The 23,511-nt window shown below is 45.3% G+C and overlaps 1 protein-coding gene across 1 annotated transcript in view; it reads right to left on the reverse strand.

Moving 5' to 3' along the window:
• Positions 1 to 2,454: 2,454 nt before the first annotated feature.
• The window catches only part of LOC141117590 (NACHT, LRR and PYD domains-containing protein 3-like), a 129,231-nt gene continuing 108,174 nt past the window's right edge, over positions 2,455 to 23,511 (reverse strand). Inside the window, exons 10-11 of the mRNA XM_073610512.1 lie at positions 2,852 to 3,281; positions 2,455 to 2,703 (exon numbers count right to left, since the gene is read on the reverse strand). Of these exons, the coding sequence (XP_073466613.1) occupies positions 2,455 to 2,703; positions 2,852 to 3,281 (679 nt within the window). The remainder of the gene's footprint in view (positions 2,704 to 2,851; positions 3,282 to 23,511) is intronic.

Here is a 23,511-nt window from a genome sequence, read left to right on the forward strand (position 1 = left end):
TATACACTGTTATTCTCAGATATACAGTCAGGTCCTTAAATATTGGGACATTGACACAATTCTAATCTTTTTGGCTCTATACACCACCACAATGGATTTGAAATGAAACAAACAAGATGTGATTTACCTGCAGACTTTCAGCTTTAATTTGAGGGTTAATTTGAGGACACTGTATACAGACATCATTGTCCTCTCACCTTATTGAACAAAATCCTGTCTGTTTCACTTGATAATCTGGACCAGTTATATTGTTTCCCTGCTACCCAGGACTTAAGCTGTTAGAGCTATACCGATCCGCACACACATATTCAGGGCTCTGCATACAGTCAGGTCCTTAAATATTGGGACATCGACACAATTCTAATCTTTTTGGCTCTATACACCGCCACAATGGATTTGAAATGAAACAAACAAGATGTGCTTTACCTGCAGACTTTCAGCTTTAATTTGAGGGTATTTACATCCAAATCAGGTGAACGGTGTAGGAATTACAACAGTTTGTATATGTGCCTCCCATTTTTTAAGGGACAAAAAGTAATGGGACAATTACTAAGCTAAGACAATTACTAAGTTATTATAAGTTATTATAAGTTAATTAATAATTACTAAGCTAAGACAATTGCTAAGCTGTTCCATGGCCAGGTGTGTGTTATTCCCTCATTATCCCATTTATAAGGAGCAGATAAAAGGTCCAGAGTTCATTTCAAGTGTGCTATTTGCATTTGGAATCTGTTGCTGTCAACTCTCAGTATGAGATCCAGAGAGCTGTCACTATCAGTGAAGCAAGCCATCATTAGGCTGAAAAAACAAAACAAACCAATCAGAGAGATAGCAAAAACATTAGGTGTGGCCAAATCAACTGTTTGGAACATTCTTAAAAAGAAAGAACGCACCGGTGAGCTCAGCAACACTAAAAAAACTAAAAGACCTGGAAGACCACGGAAAACAACTGTGGTGGATGACCAAAGAATTCTTTCCCTGGTGAAGAAAACACCCTTCACAACAGTTGGTCAGATCATGAACACTCTCCAGGAGGTAGGTGTATGTGTGTCAAAGTCAACAATCAAGAGAAGACTTCACCAGAGTGAATACAGAGGGTTCACCACAAGATGTAAACCATTGGTGAGCCTCAAAAACAGGAAGGCCAGATTAGAGTTTGCCAAACAACATCTAAAAAAGCCTTCACAGTTCTGGAACAACATCCTATGGACAGATGAGACCAAGATCAACTTGTACCATAGTGATGGGAAGAGAAGAGTATGGAGAAGGAAAGGAACTGCTCATGATCCAAAGCATACCACCTCATCAGTGAAGCATGGTGGTGGTAGTGTCATGGCATGGGCATGTATGGCTGCCAATGGAGCTGGTTCTCTTGTATTTATTGATGATGTGACTGCTGACAAAAGCAGCAGGATGAATTCTGAAGTGTTTCGGGCAATATTATCTGCTCATATTCAGCAAAATGCTTCATAACTCATTGGACGGCGCCTCACAGTGCAGATGGACAATGACCCGAAGTATACTGCGAAAGCAACCAAAGAGTTTTTTAAGGGAAAAAAGTGGAATGTTATGCAATGGCCAAGTCAATCACCTGACCTGAACTCGATTGAGCATGCATTTCACTTGCTGAAGACAAAACTGAAGGGAAAATGTCCCAAGAACAAGCAGGAACTGAAGACAGTTGCAGTAGAGGCCTGGCAGAGCATCATCATGGATGAAATCCAATGTCTGGTGATGTCTATGCATTCCAGACTTCAGGCTGTAATTGACTGCAAAGGATTTGCAACCAAATATTAAAAAGTGAAAGTTTGATGGATGATTGTTAATTACTTTTGGTCCCTTAAAAAGTGGGAGGCACATATACAAACTGTTGTAATTCCTACACCATTCACCTGATTTGGATGTAAATACCTTCGAATTAAAATTGAAAGTCTGCAGTTAAAGCACATCTTATTTGTTTCATTTCAAATCCATTGTGGTGTTGTATAGAGCCAAAAAGATTAGAATTGTGTCAATATCCCAATATTTATGGACCTGACTGTATGTACATTCTTCCTGTTATTGCTTTGGTTGTATGTAATGCCATCACTTTATCATATATAAAGTTACACTAATCACCTGCTGGTATGTCTGCATATCTTTACTCTTAGAAATCTATGCTGGGTTTATTAGTACTACTGCTGTTAGTTATTTTGGGTGAGTGAGTAACTAGTTATTGTCCTAGAAAGGGATCATCTCTACATATGCTGGAGCCCTGTTCTAGGTGGATGCACTGCCAATTATATATTTAGAGTCCACTCTTCCTTGGCCTGTTCTGTGGACTGTATCCGCGCTCCTTTCTTGCGAGAATTCTGATCCAGCTTGAGTCTCTGATGAGTTTCCAGGAGTCTGGTGTGCACTGACCTTCTGATGCCAGGCAGTATGTGTCAAAGGGAGCTGAACATAGTGGGTTGCTCAGACAACAACGGGAGCCCTCTGAGAGAGTTTGGACTCCCGACACTGTCTCCTTGCATTGTTGCTTTTGGAGCTAGCTACTGTAGATGGGCACCTGGTTGGCTCCTTCACCGGGGCCCTCTGAAGTTTCTTGCCGGCTGTTGGCGCTGGACTCAGGCTTTCCTGGCCTTGGACATACCCATTGGTAATGTCCCACTCCTCCACAGTTAAAACATATTCCTTGATTTGCTGGCTTCTCTGCCTGAGCAACTGTGGAGTTTAAAGACTATTTGGACTCTGAAACGTCATCACTGGGTAGAACAGTGGGCTTGGCTGTCAGCAGTGCCATCATCTCCTGAGAAGCTCGACCTTGGGGTCGCCATCAGCTGTAGTGGCCACTTCGACAACAGATTCCAACCCTTTGGCTCTTCTTTTTGTTTTCCAGCATGGCCTCCTCCTCCAACACAATCAGGATCAAATCTGTATACTTCAAGATGCCATCATCTTGCTGGGTCCTCAACAGGATGGTGAAAGGGTCCAAAGGCTGGGCCCCCCAAAAGACTTGTTGTGCACAGACCTCATCTATTTTCTGGGGATCCAAAACCTTCTTAAGCAAGATTTGGTGCATGATCTTGTCCAAACGCCTCATGTAGTCGGATAGCTTCTCTCCCTCATTTTGGTAAGCATGCTCCAACTGGTACATGAGGTCAGAAACCTTCCCTGTGCATCCAAACACATCGGGTAGAATATTCCAGTAGTCCTGGGCAACACAATCTTGCTTGCTGAGCTTTGGATTGGGGATGGCTTTTGAGGCAGGCCCTTTCAAACTCTCTGTAATTATGTGCTGCCTGTGGGTCTCATTTATTCATCCAGGGCTTGTGTGGCCTGCTCCAGCCACTCTTCAAAGTTGTCCTCTCCTGTAGGCACTGGTTGTCTTCCAGAAAAGGCCCTGAGTATCTGGTATCCAGTTCCAGAGTACGTTGGAATGTGTCCTTCTGGTATTTTGACATGAAGTCTTCCAGGACAGCAAAGACCTCTGGCCAAATTGTGGCCAGGGGAGCTGTGGAAGGGACTTCTTCCTCTGTGGTGTCAGTTTGGCTAGAACATGCTGGACACATGCCTTGTGTTTTTAACTAGAATAGACGAGACTCAGTCTTGTTAGCCAGTTGTACACTGATCCCTTGGAAACTGTCCTTGCTTTCACTCTAGCAGCGCATATGTGTTGGAGGTTCCATGGTCAGGTCTAACATCAATCACCCATACCTTCCTCTCTGGGGACAATGTCTTCACTGTCTGGCTGATCTGCTCTTTGGTCCAGGCTCCCTAGAGAGCTTGATCACCATGCTTGACTCTGGGCGAGTGCCTTCTTCACCACACCACTGGATCGTGGTAGCAGAGTCCATCCTGCTGTCTTTAGGGGTGGTGTCTTAAGGAGTTGATGACAGAGTAAAGTTATCCTGGACGAGCCCCCACGTGTAGCGCCACCCTGAAGGAGCCGCTTGAGTATGTTTTTGTTCTGTACTCTGCCTCTCAACCCCAAAAACAGTCTCGGCCCTATTGGCACACCTAGCAAATAATGTTATTATGAACACAGCAGTAAATGGACATAAACTGTAATAAACCAGAAAGTATGTTTACTGAAAGGCTCTTTATCATCAAAAACAGTAATAGTATAACCTAGTAGTTAAAAATAGAAAAAATTCAGATGCATAACAGTATAGCACAAAGTCACATGCAAATGATAAATAGCACAATTCAGTCAACTTAAATGGCTTAAATGTGACCTATGTGCTCAGGCATAAGGGGGAAAACAGAGATGACTTATGGCAGGCCAGGCTGTCTCCCTAAAATCCTGAAACCACAGGCCCTGACTGTACGAGCTTGGTACATTATGCAAAACAGTATCAACCTTAGTATAAAAGTTAGATTTCCTCCTTAAAAAGTATACATGCTGGTCGCTGGGATCTTGGCTAAATAAAGGAGACATGAGGAAGTCCTCAATGTGGAAATGTCCGATATCTTCAGCTAGCTTAAGGCTCAAAGAAATCTCTATGCAAAGAAGCTCAAGGATAAAGGGTAACTGGTGTAAAGTGTTTCCTGGGGCAGGCTCTGACAAGAATACAGGGCAAAGGTGTCTGAGCACAGTGTCTCTTAAAAATGGTTTGCGCAAGATGGGCTACTGCCCACTCACCAATCCAGCGACACCAGGGACCAAGGAAATAGATGTCCCGGGACAGGATTCTTTGGAATGCCCAACTGGCAACCCAGCAGCAGGAAGGCACAACAACATCTGTCCAAATGCCCACACAACCAATGGGGTGCCTGAGGCAATGGGTTTGTATCTGACTGTGCAGCAGTTGTGAGGAGATGGTCATGCTGATGGTAAAACTGTGGCACCCTCTCCTTGTGTCTCATCTCTTTCTTGCCTTAAGGATCTCTCCTCACTCCCAGCAACCTTGTGGTGTGACTTTCCTCCTTCAAGAGTGGGCATGCTGGGATGTGTAGTTCCTCCCCCCAGGGATTGCTATGGGGCTGCCTGCACTGGGGACTATATATCACACAATCCCCTGTTGCTCTTTGCCCTGCCATGATTGGCACTCTCCTCCTGCCAATGAGGGAGCAGGGGAGGGAGCAGAACGGGTGACTGCATGTCTGTGAGTGCTGCTCGCTCACTGTTTAGCTGGATAGGAGAGGGGGAGAATTCCCCTGCAGCTGCTGACAGGCTCTGTGTCCTGGCAAGCCTGTCAGTATGTGAATCCTGGCGGCAGGCGGGGAGTGCGGTGCGGCCTGGCAGGTGGCTGAGCGGCACCCTGTCAGGAAAGGTTTGCTGGGAGTAGCAGTTCCACACAAGCAGGTGCACTCTTGCGGGTGCCTATGCGCATGCATACAATCGCGCGCGAATTACAGGGCGGGCTATTTAAACCAGGTAGGCTATTTAAACTCTGCTGTGATGATGAAACTCTGCTGTCTGATCTACAGCATTCTCTGTGAGTTATCTGCTTATCCTGATCTGTTCCTGTAAAATTCTGGCTTGCCTTGTGACTACCCCTGCTATTTACCTGCATCTGACACCGGCCTGTCTGTGACCTTCCACCTGCCTTATCCTCTGGCTCATCCGTACCTGCCCGATATCGATACGGCTTGTCCTATGACTCTCCTTCAGTCTCCTGCTTATGTTCCAGTACTGCTAAGTTTGTGTATGACTTGGCCTGCCTGACCGTCCTGTGTTCCAATCCCTGGAACTATCTCTCTGTATCCTGTGAGTGTCTTCCTGATACAAGCCTGTTCCAGTTTCCAGTCTGCTGCACCCAGCCTGCTGTTCCAGTCTGCCTCAGCATTATACGGAGCTCCAGACCTGCCAGCTGTTGATCCTGATGCCACCTTATTCCAGCTGTTGATCCTGCCAGGCACTCGTGCTACCTTGTACTCCTGTGCCTCCTATTCATTCCATTAGGGGCCATGAGTCAGGGACGTAAGAGAGGCCTCCCTCTGCATATCGGTCTCATCCACCAGTTACGTGACAAACCCGCTACATATATGTGTGTGTGTGTGTGTGTGTGTGTGTGTGTATATATATATATATATATATATATATATATATATATATTCTTTCTTCTATTTGTATAACTAATATTGATTATTGTATATGAAGCTACACCTCTTCATAGTTAAGGGGTTATACTTAACCACTTAAGAACTGGGCCTATTTTTCAGACTCGGTGCTTACAAGATAAAATCATTTTTTTGTGCTAGAAAATTACTTAGAACTCCAAAAAATGATATATTTTTTTTCTAACACCCTAGAGAATAAAATGGCGGTCATTGCAACACTTTCTGTCACACCGTATTTACGCAGCGATCTTACAAGTGCACTTTTTTTGGAAAAAATACACTTTTTTTGAATTAAAAAATAAGACAATAGTAAAGTTAGCCAAATTTTTTATATTGTGAAAGATAATGTTACGCCAAGTAAATTGACACCCAACATGTCACACTTCAAATTGTGCCCGCTCGTGGAATGGCGACAAACTTTTACCCTTAAAAATCTCCATAGGAGATGTTTAAAAGTTTGTACAGGTTACCAGTTTTGAGTTACAGAGGAGGTTTAGGGCTAGAATTATTGCTCTTGCTCTAACGATCATGGCAATACATGTGTAGTTTGAACACCCTTTTCATATGTGGATGCTACTCACGTATGCGTTCGCTTCTGCACGAGCACGTCGGGACAGGGCGCTTCAATTTTTTTTTCTTATTTATTTTTCTTATTTTTATTTTGACAGTGTCCTTTAAAAAAAAAATTGGGTCAATTTTATTCCTATTACAACATCCCTTGTAATAGAAAAAAAGCATGACAGGGCCTCTTAAATGTGAGGTCTGGGGACAAAAAGGCCGCAGATCTCATATTTACACTAAAATGCAATAAAAAAAATGACATTTAAAAAATAAAATAAAATCTCCTTTAAGAGCATTGGGCGGAAGTGACGTTTGACGTTGCTTCCACCAGTCAATGCTATGGAGCCAAGCTTCCCCTCACTTGGCAGCCAGCCAAGCAGGGGAAAGAATCCAATCATCTCTGCTGCCACCGGCAGCTCCCGTAAGCTGCAGAGACCTCCAGAGCATGGCAGGAGGGGGGCCTCTCCTGCCACCGATAAAAGTGATCTCGCAGCAAATCTGCAGAGACCACTTTTATCTGAAAGAGGACCACCTGCTGAAGAAGAGGATACCGGGGGTTATGGTAGCTATCTGCTGCCATAGCTACGATAACCCTCTTCAAAGTGCCGCTGTATAATGACGGCGGGTAGTCTGTAAGTGGTTAAAATATTGTTACACCAGAAAGGTAATGCTCATACATTGACAGTTACCAGATCTCCTAAACATTCGATATTTTAGATAATATCACATGGTCACACTTGTTATAGTGAGAAATTAATCGATCCTATAACAGATTATTTTATAAGTTTCATTTAGAATAGCCATGCCTTTTCTAAGAGGGACAAGTAGTGACCAAAGGAGGTAATGCATAAGCAAATACAGATGATGATTAAGCAAATTCACCAATCAAAAAGAACGCCCCACCTTTGGGGCTAGGCTTAGTAACATTTTTATGAGCATATTGTTCGCAAATGGATATATAACAAGTCAGGTAGACAGAGAAGGATACATCCTCGGGGATCATCAGATACATCATCACATATCATCTGAACATCAAAAAGAGATACTCTGAGACGTCCAATCATCTGACCTCTCAGTGACACCAGGACACAGCTCTAGCATAGCTAGACACCATTTGGAGAAGGCAACTATGACCAGTAATTGGCAGTCATCTTAGGAGAGTCTGGTAGCGACCATTTTATACCAGCAGCCATTTTAAAAGGGTAATAATAGTTTATCTTCTGCTGATTTACTTGCTTAGATTGATAAGCCTACTTCTATATTTCTTTTGGTAACTTACTCGCTCTCTCCCCCTGATAACATAACCATTCAAGTTATTGTAGCGGGTGTCTCACTCTATAACCCGCTTTCCAGGTTGAGTTAGGGAGAGCTGCCTACCAGCCTGAGCAAGGGGGATTTTTCACACCCCTCCTTCTTCCTGTTTTCTCCAACTGAATTAATGTAATGAGCTGTGCATTCAGCAGCCTGTGCATAACAGAGCTGTGCATTCAGCAGCCTCTATTGTGCCCCTATTGGCCGGAAGAAGCAAACCAATTAAAGACACAGTTACAACAGCCAATGGGATAGACTGTACTGAACTACAGGGAGAGCTGCAATGGATTCTGGGACATACAGTTCCCTCACAAAATGACCCCATAGACTGGTATACAGGAAGAAATACAAATCCCAGCAGGCTTTGCTGACAGGAAAGTAAAAGACTCTATTTTGTGTCCTGAGGTAAAAGTCAGTCAGCCATGAGGGAGTAAAGAGAACAGACCTGAGAGAGAGGTTCTGTCTCTCAGATGATCTCCCTGCGCGATTCAGGCCTCAACCGCGAGTTGGGACATCCAGCCTGAGAGAGGGGGATCCCAGGTGAATATTGAGGTGCATCTCCAAGAACTCCACCATGAAAGCCTGCCTATTCCAGGACATTCGCTTGGGCCCTGCAGGAATTGGTAAGACGGAATTTCTCCCCAGCTGCAGGGAACAGAGACACTACACTACAGAAGGAGTTATTTAAACACTGTATACAGAAATCGCTGCTGGTAATCAACTTGCTGACACTTGTAGTACTACAGGGATAAAGGATACTATCCATTTCTGGGACACTGTATACAGACATCATTGTCCTCTCTCCTTGTTAAACAAAATCCTATCTGTTTCACTTGATAATCTGAGTCAGTTATATTGTTTGCCCTGCTACCCAGGAGTTAAAGTGCACCAACGAAAGTGGCTAGCTGAAGACACCAAAGCTTATCTTAGCTTCAAAAAGGACTTAAGCTGTTAGAGCCATACCGATCCGCACACACATATTCAGGGCTCTGCATACAGTCAGGTCCTTAAATATTGGGACATCGACACAATTCTAATCTTTTTGGCTCTATACACCACCACAATGGATTTGAAATGAAACAAACAAGATGTGGTTTACCTGCAGACTTTCAGCTTTAATTTGAGGGTATTTACATCAAAATCAGGTGAACGGTGTAGGAATTACCATTTATAAGGAGCAGATAAAAGGTCCAGAGTTCATTTCAAGTGTGCTATTTGCATTTGGAATCTGTTGCTGTCAACTCTCAATATGAGATCCAAAGAGCTGTCACTATCAGTGAAGCAAGCCATTATTAGGCTGAAAAAACAAAACAAACCAATCAGATAGATAGCAAAAACTTTAGGTGTGGCCAAATCAACTGTTTGGAACATTCTTAAAAAGAAAGAACGCACCGGTGAGCTCAGCAACACTAAAAGACCTGGAAGACCATGGAAAACAACTGTGGTGGATGACCAAAGAATACCAAAAAACACTCTTCACAACAGTTGGTCAGATCAAGAACACTCTCCAGGAGGTAGGTGTATGTGTGTCAAAGTCAACAATCAAGAGAAGACTTCACCAGAGTGAATACAGAGGGTTCACCACAAGATATAAACCATTGGTGAGCCTCAAAAACAGGAAGGCCAGATTAGAGTTTGCCAAACAACATCTAAAAAAGCCTTCACAGTTCTGGAACAACATCCTATGGACAGATGAGACCAAGATCAATTTGTACCAGAGTGATGGGAAGAGAAGAGCATGGAGAAGGAAAGGAACTGCTCATGATCCAAAGCATACCACCTCATCAGTGAAGCATGGTAGTGGTAGTGTCATGGCGTGGGCATGTATGGCTGCCAATGGAGCTGGTTCTCTTGTATTTATTGATGATGTGACTGCTGACAAAAGCAGCAGGATGAATTCTGAAGTGTTTCGGGCAATATTATCTGCTCATATTCAGCAAAATGCTTCATAACTCATTGGACGGCGCCTCACAGTGCAGATGGACAATGACCCGAAGTATACTGCGAAAGCAACCAAAGAGTTTTTTAAGGGAAAAAAGTGGAATGTTATGCAATGGCCTAGTCAATCACCTGACCTGCATCCGATTGGGCATGAATTTCACTTGCTGAAGACAAAACTGAAGGGAAAATGCCCCAAGAACAAGCAGGAACTGAAGACAGTTGCAGTAGAGGCCTGGCAGAGCATCACCAGGGATGAAACCCAGCGTCTGGTGATGTCTATGCGTTCCAGACTTCAGGCTGTAATTGACTGTAAAGGATTTGCAACCAAGTATGAAAAAGTGAAAGTTTGATGGATGATTGTTAATCTGTCCCATTACTTTTGATCCCTTAAAAAGTGGGAGGCACATATACAAACTGTTGTAATTCCTACACCATTCACCTGATTTGGATGTAAATACCCTCAAATTAAAACTGAAAGTCTGCAGTTAAAGCACATCATATTTGTTTAATTTCAAATCCATTGTGATGGTGTATAGAGCCAAAAAGATTAGAATTGTGTCAATATCCCAATATTTATGGACCTGACTGTATGTATTGGGTGTGTGGGACAGTTTATCTATTAAGTTAAACCATTACTTGTTGACTTGAATAGGTGTGTAAATTTGGGCCTGTGGTGTCAGGGGACAGTAGAGAGGGGCCTGATACAAAGGGAGTCATTCCTCTGCTCAATCTCTCAATCTGTGTAAAGGTAACCAATCTAATTTGAAGTGCCAAATTGTGCTTTGTTTACCATTTAAGTGTCCCTCTGCTCTTGGGGATATTCTCAGGTTTGGAATCCCCTGAAAGCAGCTTGAACATTGAGAGCTATATTGCTCTTAAATCTCAGTTATTGATCTCTAGTTGATTACTTGATTATATATTGTTATCCTTCCACAGAAATATTGCAGTAAAGACAACGTGTTTGTTTCTCATTGTTTATTACACTTGCACTATTGCCAGGTGTGCCAGAGGAGGCTGAGGCTGTTATTAGGGTTGAGAGGCAGAGTAACAGACTGAACATACTTAACCACTTCCCTACTGACCCATAATCATTTGACATCCACAGGAGCACTCTCCCATCCTGGGTGGGCGTTATGTGACGCTCTCTGCTATTCACCGCTCCTGCGGGCCCCCAGGGACCCGCAGCATGGCGATCGGGGATGAGGCGTGTCCCTCGGACACAGCCCATCCCAGATCAGTGTAAAGAGTCAATAAAAAATGGCTCTTTACCACGTGACTGGCTGTGTCCAATCACAGCCAGCCACATACACTGTGGCTTGGCGCTTGTGCGTGCCCCTGGGGGGCGCGCAGAGTGGTGATCGGGGATGAGGCTTGTCAACCTGACACAGTCCATCCCTGATCGCGGTAAAGAGCCAATTTTATTGTCTCTTTACCACGTGACCGGCTGTGTCCAATCACAGCTGGTCACAGAATATTAACAAACCGCGGTAACAAGCTGTTACCAGGTTCTCCTCCTCACACACGATGGTGTCACCAGCCCATCAGAATACCTGTCACCAGCCCATCTGAGTACCTGAGTACCTGTTACCAGCCCATCTAAGTACCCGAGTACCTGTCACCAGCCCATCAGAGTACCGGAGTACCTGTAACTAGCCCATCAGAGTACCTGAGTACCTGTCACTAGCCCATCTGAGTACCCAAGTACCTGTCACCAGCCCATCTAAATACCTTGAGTACCTGTCACCAGCCCAACTGAGTACCCAAGTACCTGTCACCAGTCCATCTGAGTCCCCCGAGTACCTGTCACCAGCCCATCTGAGTACCAGACTACCTGTCACCAGCCCATCAGAGTACCCAAGTACCTGTCACCAGCCCATCAGAGTACCCAAGTACCTGTCTCCAGCCCATCAGAGAACCTGTCACCAGCCCATCAGATTACCCAAGCACCTGTCTCCAGACCATCAGATTACCTGAGTACCTATATGCAGCCCATCAGAGTACCCGAGTACCTGTCACCAGCTTATCAGAGTACCCGAGTACCTGTCACCAGTCCATCAGAGTACCCGAGTACCTGTCTCCAGCCCATCAGATTACCCAAGCACCTGTCTCCAGCCCATCAAATTACCCGAGTACCTATATGTAGCCCATGCCTCATAGAATACCTTGGGGTGTTTGCTTTCCAAGTCATTTTGTGGGTAATTCCACTGTCCTGGTGCTCCAGGACCTTCAAAAGTGTAATAGGAAGGAATAAAATTACATGTGTAATTTATGCTCCTAGAACATCCCAAGGCGTGTATTGTCTTTTTTTTTACAATTTTCACACTTTTTTTGTGAAATTGTAGGGGTACATTTGTACACCGTTACCATTTCACACAGGGGGGGCCAGGATCTGGGGGTCCCCTTGTTAAAGGGGGCTTCCAGATTCCGATAAGCCCCCCACCCACAGACCCCCACAACCACTGGGCAAGGGTTGTGGGGATGAGGCCCTTATCCTCATCAACATGGGGACAGGATGCTTTGGGGGGCTACCCCAAAGCACCCTCCCAAAGTTGAGGGAATGTGGCCTGGTATGGTTCAGGAGGGGGGGCGCTCTCTCGTCCCCCCCTTTTCTGTGGCCTGCCAGGTTGCATGCTCAGATAAGGGTTTGGTATGGATTTTTGGGGGGACCCCACGCCATTTTTGAAAAAAAAAATGGAGTGGGATTTCCCTTAAAATCCATACCAGACCTGAAGGGTCTGGTATGGATTTTGAGGGGGGCCCCCCACGCCATTTTTTTTTAAATTTTGGCACGGGGTTCCCCTTAATATCCATACCAGACCTGAAGGGCCTGGTATTGAAGTTTGGGGGACCCCTATGCATTTTTTTTTTAATTTTGGTTCGGGGTTCCCCTGTGGGGGAATCCCATGCCGTTGAACTTTCATGCGTATTGCGGGGACCGACAATTCATTATAGCCGCGAGTACTTTTAAATGACTTTTTTTCCTTTAGAAATGTCATTTTGCTCTTGGACTGTTCTAAACACGGGAAACATGCGCCACTTTACAGGCATACTATAGACACCCCCCAGGTACAACATTTAAAGGAATATTACACTTTTATTGTTTCACTTTAAGCATTATTAAAATCACTGCCCCTGAAAAAACAGCAGTTTTTAAAACTTTTTTTTGCATTGGCACATGTCCCCTGGGGCAGGACTTAGGTCCCCAAACACTTTTTATGACAATATCATGCATATAAGTCTTTAAAATTAGCACTTTTGATTTCTCCCTTAGACTTTTAAAGGGTGTTCCGCGGCTTTAGAATTTGCTGCGAACACCCCAAATTGTTCGCTATTTGGCGAACAGGCGAACACCCGATGTTTGAGTCAAACTTACATTTGACTCGAATATCGGGCTCATCCCTAGTGGCCAGGCTATGAAAAAGTCTCACACATGTGGTATCGCCATACTCGGGAGGAGTAGCAGAATGTATTTTGAGGTGTACTTTGAAGTAGGCATATGCTGTGTGTGAGAAATAACTTATTATGACAATTTTGTGTAAAAACAAAAAATAATTTCTTCATTTTACAAAAAACTTTCCATGCCTGTTACTAAATACCCTGGACTGTCTACTTTCCAAAAAGGTGTCATTTGGGGGGGTATTTGTACTTTCCTGACATTTCAGGGCCTCAATGGATGAGATGGGCCGTCAGTGCATCAGGTGTGATCAATTATCAATGATTTGAACCATAGTTTGTAGACTCTATAACTTTCACACAGACCAAATAATTTATACTTATTTGGGTTATTTTTACCAAAGATATGTAGCAGTATAAATTTTGACCCAAATTTATGAACAAAAATTACTTATTTGCAAAATGTTATCATAGAAACGTGTTGTTTTTTTTCAAAATGTTTGCTCTCTTTTCACTTATGTTGCAAAAGATAAAAAACCCAGTGGTGATTAAATACCACCAAAAGAAAGCTCTATTTGTGTGAAAAAAATGATACCAATTTTGTTTGCATACAGTGTTACATGACTGAGTAATTGACATTGAAAGTGCGAGAGCGCTGAAAGCTGAAAATTGGTCTAGGCAGGAAGGGTGTATAAGGCTCAGCCCTTCCTTCTCTGAGCTGACTGCTCAGCTGTCAGCTAATTGCCAGCTCCCATCTCTCTCCACAGTTACCCAGCTGTTGTTGATTCTGCTCATCAGTCCTGCCTACTTAATGCCATCCAGCTCACTTGATCTCTGCCTTCGCCTTTGTCAACATCACAGAGACTTTCTTCTGCATTCCTGTTGAAGACTTGCTCGGCTGTAGTTCCTTCTTGCTCCTGATCATCCTGGCTGTACTACTACATTTATCTCTGGCTCTCTGACATTTGCTTGGCTGACTATCCGATCTGGTTACTGAACTCTGGCTTGTTTTGACTACGCTTACTCTGTTTACCTTATTATTATTATTAAACAAGTGTGATTTAACTATACTTCTGTCTCGATCTGATTTATGGTCCCTGATAGTAGGCGAAGGCCATGAATTCAGAAGATAGTCAATCCACTTGTTGGTAATATTTTTTCCAGATTGGATGAGCAGGATCACCGCATGGATCAGTTTGCCATAGTGTTACAAACGCTCCTGAGTCGCACGGCTCACCTGGAGACTCCCACTGTGGCTGCTCCAGTACAACCTGAGTTGCAGGCCCTCCCTGCTGCTGTGCCAGTCTGTGTGCAGGCACCCTTCTCGAGTATTACCTCTATAAGCGGTATGTCTGGTTCCGCTCCACTTCCCCAGTGATTTGAGGGCGATCCAGTTCAATGCAAAGGGTTTCTCAACCAGGTTGAGATATACTTTGAGATGCTGCCCCACGTACAGAAGAAAAGTAGGTTTCATGATATCTTTGCTTTCTGAGAGAGCCTTGGCCTGGGCAAACCCTCTATGGGAGATGCAAAAGCCTGTTGTCTTGAGTTACCCTGAGTTTGTGGCCTCCTTTAAAAGGGTACTTGACGTTCCCGCAAGCACCTCTTCTGCTGCCAAGTGCCTCATGTCCATCAAACAGAGTACGAGAACTGTTGCCGACTACGCCATTGAATTCCGTACTCTGGCAGCAGAGGTTGCTTGGAATAATGAGGCCCTCATGGCTGCTTTTTCTCATGGTCTCTCGAATTCCATCAAGGATGAGACAGCAGCCCAAGATATGCCCACTGAGCTGGAGAAGTTGATCACGTTTGCTATCCTCATTGACTCCAGACTCAAAGAAAGGCTCTCTTTTGAGGAGCGCTTGCAGAAGCCTCCTGTACATTTTCCTCTGAGCTTTGCAGTCCCACCCGTGCCTCCCTCACCTCCCATGTCTCCTGGTACCGAGTCTGTCAGTGAAGATGAACCCATGCACTTGGGCTTCACGCGTCTCTCTGCGGATGAGAGAGCCTTTAGGGGGAGGGAGAGATTGTGCCTTTATTGTGGCCAGGCAGGTCACTTTTTGAAGTCTTGTCCTACCTGTCCAGGAAATGCCCGAACCTTGAGGTCCTGTCAGACTATAGACTTTAGTTGGCGTTGTTTCGTCCCCAGTTATGCAGAAAGATAAGCCCCTGGTTTCGGTCACCCTTTCTTGGGCTGAGTCGTCCATCGAGTAGGGATGAGCCGAACACCCCCGGTTCGGTTTGCACCAGAACTTGCGAACAGACCAAAACTTTGCACGATGTTAGAACCCCATTGAAGTCTATGGGACTCGAACGTTTAAAATCAAAAGTGCTCATTTTAAAGGTTAATTTGCAAGTATTGTCCTAAAAAGGGTTTAGGGACTCGGGTCCTGCCCCAGGGGACATGTATCAATGCAAAAAAGTTTTAAAAATGGCCGTTTTTTCGGGAGCAGTGGTTTTAATAATGCTTAAAGTAAAACAACAATAAAAGTGTAATATTCCTTTACATTTCGTACCTGGGGGGTGTCTATAGTATGCCTGTAAAGGGGCACATGTTTCTCGTGTTTAGAAATGTCTGACAGCAAAATGACATTTCAAAGGAAAAAAAGTCATTTAAAACTACTTGCGGCTATTAATGAATTGCCGGTCCTGCACATAAAAGTTCACTGATAAAAACTGCATGGGATTTCCCCACAGGGAAACCCTGAACCAAAATTTAAAAAAAACTGGCGTGGAGGTCCCCCTAAATTCCATACCCATCAGGTCTGGTATGGATATTAAGGGGAACCCCACGCCAAAATAAAAAAAAAATTGGCGTGGGGTCCCCCCAAAAATCCATACCAGACCCTTATCTGAACACGCAACCTGGCAGGCCACAGGAAAAGAGGGGGGGACGAGAGAGCGCCCCCCCTCCTGAACCGTACCAGGCCACATGCCCTCAACATTGGGAGGGTGCTTTGGGGTAGCCCCTCAAAGCACCTTGTCCCCATGTTGATGAGGACAAGGGCCTCATCCCCACAACCCTTGGCCAGGGGTTGTGGGGGTCTGCGGGCGGGGGGCATATCAGAATCTGGAAGCCCTCTTTAACAAGGGGACCCCCAGATCCCGCCCCCCCTGTGTGAAATGGTAAGGGGGTACAAAAGTACTCCTACCATTTCACAAAAAAACTGTCAAAAATGTTAAAAATGACAAGAGACAGTTTTTTACAATTCCTTTATTTAAATGCTTCTTCTTTCCATCTTCTTTCTTCTATCTTCCTTCGGTTTCTTCCTCCATCTTCTTCTTCCTCCGATCCTCTGCTTCTTGCTCTGGTGTTCTCGTCTGGCATCTTCCTCTGTGACGTCTTCTTCCCTTCTTCGTTCGGGCCGCTCTGCATCCATGATGGGAGGCTCCCGCTGTGTGACCTTTCTCGTCTTCTGACACTTTTTAAATAACGACCCCCCCCTCTGACACACGGGGACTTGACGGGGACTTCCCTGTGGCATTCCCCATGATGTCAGAGGGGGCGGGGTCACCCGTTACATAATGGGGAATGCCACAGGGAAGCCCCCATCAAGTCCCTGTGCGTCAGAGGGGGCGGGGTCACCGGGTGGCTCCGGCCTCCGTTATTTAAGAAGTGTCAGAAGACGTGAACCGTCACACAGTGGGAGCCTCCCATGGATGCAGAGCGGCCCGAGAACGAAGAAGGGAGAAAGACGTCGCGGAGGAAGATGCCGGACGAGAACACCGGAGCAAGAAGCAGAGGATCGGAGGAAGAACCAGAGGAAGAAGAAGATGGAGGAAGACACCGAAGGAAGATAGAAGAAAGAAGATAGAAGAATGAAGAAGGAAACAAGCATTTAAATAAAGGAATTGTCAAAAACTGTCTCTTGTCATTTTTAACATCTTTGACAGTTCTTTTGTGAAAAGGTAGGGGTACTTTTGTACCCCCTTACCATTTCACACAGGGGGGCTGGGATCTGGGGGTCCCCTTGTTAAAGGGGGCTTCCAGATTCCGATAAGCCCCCCACCCGCAGACCCCCAAAACCACCGGCCAAGGGTTGTGGAGATGAGGCCCTTGTCCTCATCAACATGGGGACAAGGTGCTTTGGGGGGCTACCCCAAAGCACTCTCCCAATGTTGAGGGCATGTGGCATGGTATGGTTCAGAAGGGGGGGCACTCTCTCATCCCCCCTCTTTTCCTGCGGCCTGCCAGTTTGCGTGCTCGGATAAGGGTCTGGTGTGGATTTTTGGGGGGACCCCACGCCAATTTATTTTTAAATTTTGACGTGGGGTTCCCCTTAAAATCCATACCAGACCTGAAGGGCCTGGTATTAAATTTAGGGGGACCCCCACGCCAGTTTTTTTAAATATTGGTTCGGGGTTCCCCTGTGGGGAAATCCCATGCAGTTTTTATCAATGAACTTTTATGTGTATTGTCGGACCGGCAATTCATTAATAGCCGTGAGTAGTTTTAAATGACTTTTTTTCCTTTGAAATGTCATTTTGCTGTCAGACTCTTCTAAACACAGGAAACATGCACCCCACTATAGACACCCCCCCAGGTGCGAAATTTAAAGGAATATTACACTTTTATTGTTTCACTTTAAGCATTATTAAAATCACTGCTCCCAAAAAAATGGCCATTTTTAAAACTTTTTTTGCATTGATACATGTCCCCTGGGGCAGGACTCAGGTCCCCAAACACTTTTTATGACAATACCATGCATATAAGCTTTTAAAATTAGCACTTTTGATTTCTCCCATAGACTTTTAAAGGGTGTTCCGTGGCTTTTTAATTTGCCACGAACACCCCAAATTGTTCGCTGTTCGGCGAACTGGCGAACAGCCGAACAGCCGATGTTCGAGTCGAACATGAGCTTGACTCAAACTCGAAGCTCATCCCTACCATTGAGATAAAGGCTCTAATCGACTCTGGGGCTGCAGGCCTGTTCATTGATGCTGCCTTTGTATTGCAGCACTCGATTCCACTGCAGCTGCGTGACACTCCACTTGCCGTAGGGGCTCTTCATCATGAGATAATCCTATTTCAAGTTATTTCCTCACCTAGGTTTCCGCTGGTTATTGGTTATCCTTGGTTTCACAGGCACAACCCCTCTTTTGATTGGCTCTGTGCTGAGGTTCTCTCCTGGTCACCACAATGCAGTGAGACATGCTTCCAGAAGGTAGTCAAGGTCCTGTGCACCTCTTCATTCTCCTCCATGCCGGAGGAGTACCGCAATTTTAGCGATGTCTTTGACAAAGATTAAGCCGGTAGTTTGCCTCCACACTGGCCTTATGATTGCGCAATTGACCTTCAACCTGGTGCCATACCCCCTCGTGGCCGGGTTTGCCCTTTGTCAGTCTTGAAGGATAAGGCCATGGGGGAGTATGTTGCAAACGCACTTTCTCGAGGTTTCATCCGCAAATCCTCGTCTCCTGCTATTACTGGTTTCTTCTTTGTGAAGAAGAAAACTGGTGAACTGATACCTTGTATTGATTATAGGGGTCTCAATCGTTTCACGATTAAGAATGCCAACCCGATTCCGTTGATTACAGAGTTATTTGACTGCCTCAAGGGTGCAACGGTTTTCACGAAGCTTGATTTGAGAGGTGCGGATTAAGGAGGGCGAAGAGTGTAAAACTGCGTTTAATACCAGAACAAGCCATTATGAGTACCTCGTAATGCCTTTTGGCCTTTGTAATGCCCCGGCAGTTTTCCAGGAATTGTTTAACGATGTCCTCTTAGATTTGTTGCAGTTATGTGTGGTGGTTTATCTCAATGATATCCTCATATTTTCCAAGTCCCTGGAGAGCCACCGCACAGATGTCTGTCGTGTGCTTCAGAAACTAAGATAAAACAATCTCTATTGTAAACTGGAGAAGTGCGAGTTCCATCGTGAACAGGTTAAATTCCTGGGCAATGTCATTTCCACTGCTGTTTTTTCGATGGACCCAGAGAAACTTTCAGCAGTCCTACAGTGGCCCCGACCCGTGGGTTTATGTCCTCTGTAGCATTTCCTGGGCTTTGCCAACTATTATCGGAAGTTTATTCATAACTTCTCGTCTCTGGTCAAGCCCCTGACTGATATGAACAGAAAGGACGGTAACCCACAGAGTTGGTCTCCGGAGTCATTAAGGCCTTTGAGAGTCTCAAGGCTGCCTTTGTTTCTGCTCCTGTGTTGGCACATCCTGATCCTACATTGCCTTTTATCCTAGAAGTTGATGCTTCTGAGACTGGAGTTGGCGCCCTTCTGTCTCAACGTCCTAACTCTGAGACCGCTATGCATCCGTGTGGCTACTTTTCCAAGAAATTGTCACCTGCAGAGTGCAATTACGAGATTTGTGACAGAGAGCTGTTGGCGATTATTTTAGCCCTGAAAGAATAGAGACATCTCCTTGAAGGTACCACTGTGTCGGTTTTCATTCTTACTGACCATAAGAATCTCACATTCTTGTCTGAAGCTAAGCGCCTCTCTCCCAGAATGCCGCGATGGGCTCTTTTCTTGTCGAGTTTTCATTACATTGTGTCATTCTTACCTGGTACTAAGAATGTAAGGGCTGATGCCTTGTCATGACAATTTTCCTCCACTTCCAAGTTGGAGTTGGTTCCGGTTCCTGTGATCCCTCCTCATCATATTCTGGCTAAGGTTCGCACCAGTCTTACTTCTCCTTTGGGTGACAAAATTCTTGCTGCTCAGGTCCATGCTCCTCCTGAGAAACCTTGTGACTGCTGCTTTGTCCCAGAGAGTCTCCATACTGCCGTGCTCCAGACTTACCATTCTCCCAAGGCAGCTGGCCACCCTGGGAACAATCAACTCGTTTGGGCCATTTCCCAACAATTCTGGTGGCCTAGTCTATGAGCAGATGTAACTGCCTTCATAGCTGCCTGTTCCGTTTGTGCTCAGAGTAAGACTCCACGACACCTTCCAGTGGGCCTCCTATAACCCATACCCAATGGAGAGAGGGCTTGGACCCACCTGTCTATGGATTTCATTGTGGAGTTACCCAACTCCCAAGGCAACACTGTTATCCTTATGGTGGCTGACCGGTTCACAAAGATGTGTCATTGTATTCCACTTAAGAAGTTGCTGGCTGGCTTCCATTTTTGAACTGGCTTCCATTTTTGCTCAGGAGATCTTTCACTTACATGGGCTACCGAAGGTGATTGTCTCGGACAGGGGTAGTCAATTTGTCTCCCGATTCTGGCAAGCCTTTTGTGCACAGTTGGGAATTCAGCTTGCTTTATCCTCTGCGTATCACCCGCAGTCTAATGGGGCTGCAGAACTAGCCAATCAGTCCTTGGAGCAATTCCTACGTTGCTATATTTCTGACCATCATAACAACTGGTCAGACCTATTATCGTGGGCAGAATGCTCACAACAGTTCCTTGAATTTTGCTTCCCGATTGTCCCCGTTTATGGCGAATTATGGTTTCCAACCTTCCATGTTGCCTGACTCATTTGTTCCGCAGAGTATTCCTGCGTTAGAGGAGCATCTCCGTGGTCTTTGTTCCACTTGGGCACAAGTTCAGGAGGCTTTGCAACATGCTAACGATAGGTACAGACTCCATGCTGACCGCAGACGCCTGCCTGCGCCTTCCTACCAGGTTGGAGACAGAGTCGCACCTCAGTTTATTAGGCCTTTACGTATCCTAAGCAGGATTAAACATGGCAGCAAGACTGGTAATGGGAAAGAAACCCTGGGAATCCATCTCGCCATCCCTGAGGACCCTACATTGGCTAACCATAAAAGATCGGATCACATTCAAGACCCTCTGCCTCACCCACAAATGCACACAAGAAAAAGCTCCACAATACCTTTTCGAGAAAATAAAACACTACACACCCAATTGCAGTCTCCGATCAACTAACCAAAACCTCCTCCTCATCCCCAAGTCCCACTACAAATCAAAAGAAGACCGAAGATTCGCAGTCCAAGGACCACGGCTATGGAACGCTCTACCCACAAACATCTGCATGGAAGAAAACCATCGGGCCTTCAGAAAAAAACTCAAGACCCACCTCTTCTAAGAAGCAGGACAACACAGGATGGATCAAGCGCCTTGAGGCGTTTGAGTTTGCATTTCCTGCACTATACAAGTCATTCATTCATTAACCCAGTGGCTTACGCCTTGGACCTTCCTCCTATTATGCGCATCTCAAATGTGTTTCATGTCTCCTTATTGAAACCTTTGGTCTGCAACCGCTTTACCACCTCGGTGCCATGTCCTCACCCTATACAGGTTGAGAACCATGAGGAGTATGAAGTACAATCCATTGCTGACTCCCATAGGTTCCGTGGGCACATACAGTACCTGGTGCATTGGAAGGGGTACAGTCCGGAGGAACGCTCTTGGGTCTCATCCTCGCATGTACATGCCCCTGTCCTCCTTCGTGATTTCCCTACATGTTTTCCTGTCAAGCCCGGTGGTCCTCCGAGGGGGGGTCATTGAGGAGAGGGTACTGTCAGGGCTGGGCTCAGCCCTTCCTTCTCTGAGCTGGCCGCTCTGCTGTCAGCTAATTGCCAGCTCCCATCTCTCTCCACAGTTACCCAGCTGTTCTTGATTCTTCTCATTAGTCCTGCCTACTTAAAGTCATCCAGCTCACTTGATTTCTGCCTTCTCCTTTGTCAACATCACAGAGACTTTCTCATTGAAGACTTGCTCGGCTGACATTCCTTCTGGCTCCTGATCTTGCTTGCTGTACTACTACGTTTATCTCTGGCTCTCTGACATTTGCTTTGCTGACTACCCGATCCGGTTACTGAACTCTGGCTTGTTTTAACTATGCTTACTCTGTTTACCTTTTTTTATTATTATTATTATTATTATTAAAGTGTGATTTAACTATACTTCTGTCTCGGTCTAATTCATGGTCCCTGATAGCCAGGTGGGGGCAGGAATTGTTTGCCAGGTGATTAGACATTAAACTAGAATTGAGGAATGTTACCAGAAGAAAATGAATTTCTCCCCCAGGAATCAATGTAACTATTCTCTACATGAATGGAACTCATTTCTATTCATTGGAATCATTTATATCAGATCGTTTAACCACACTCGACAACATAGAGTTTTATAAGAAAAATGTTATAATGCAGTAGACCAGCACAGGGGCGTTGCCCCCCTAATCCACGCGCCTGGCCCCTAATCTACATGCAAGGCACCAGACGCATGGATTTTAATGGGGTTTATTTTTATTTTTTTGATGCACATGATCAGAGCCTGAGGCTCTAATTGGCTTCAAAAAGGGTGGGATCGGGGCGCAGAGCCCACTCAGTTGTGTGACAATAGCAAATTAATATCCACTAATGTCTTCCTGCTTCTCCTCCCGGCCAATCAGGAAATTAGTCCCAATGGGGTCTTAGGAGACCTAAGACTCCATTGGCCGCGAGTCTCAAGTCCTGAATGGCCAGGAGGAGAAGTAACTGCCAGGACTGCCAGGGAGGAGATGCAGGCGGAGAAGTCACCAAAGCCGCAACCTGGATGGGGTAGCTGCAAGGCTGATGGGGGGGCCTGACAGGCAAGCAGAGCGGTGATCGATCGAGCAACGGGGGAGCATTGATTGATAAATTGATGGAAGGTGGGGGGTGGTTGGCTGGCTGGGGGAAGGGGGGTGGCTTGTTGGGTGGGGGCCATGGGGAGGATGAGCACAGAATACCACTGACATGACTCGGATTGTGCTATAATCCCCTTGTGTATGGAGCATGATTGGTATCAGCAGACAGTATGAGGCCAGGATCAGCATTGCTAGTGATTGATCAGAATAGTCAGGTGACAGGAAGCTCGTATAGAAAAAAGAAAATGACTCCTGCACACAAGTGGTCAACCAGATATATGGAAAAATGACACAGGCCTTGCTGCCCTCAAGGATGGGGAATCCTAGCAAACAAAGACATAAAAAGAGAGAGGGGCGCACCGGCCATGTGCATTATCTTTTGTAAAACATTTATTGAATAAAATAATAAAAGAAATTACTCACAAGCAGTAGTACAATCAGGTGCCATAAAACTCGAGCAGCAACAAGCAGCAAGTAGTTATAGTGATGAGCGAAGCTTTCCAAAGGTCTTAGAGGAACATACAGGCATCACTACTAGCTAACGCGTTTCGAAGGGCACGTCCCTTCTTCATCAGAGCTCAGCAGTCAAAGGAAGCTCATATGAGGCTTTGATTGGTGACTGCAATGAGATCTGATTCCCCCATGTTTGTCCTCCTATAATCTCATCTATTTTACTAGCTACCAGACCAAAGAGAATATCAGATTTTTAAGTAGGTTTTATGAA

This window comes from Aquarana catesbeiana, linkage group LG13, assembly GCF_042186555.1.
Source record: "Aquarana catesbeiana isolate 2022-GZ linkage group LG13, ASM4218655v1, whole genome shotgun sequence".
NCBI classification, from domain to species: domain Eukaryota; kingdom Metazoa; phylum Chordata; class Amphibia; order Anura; family Ranidae; genus Aquarana; species Aquarana catesbeiana.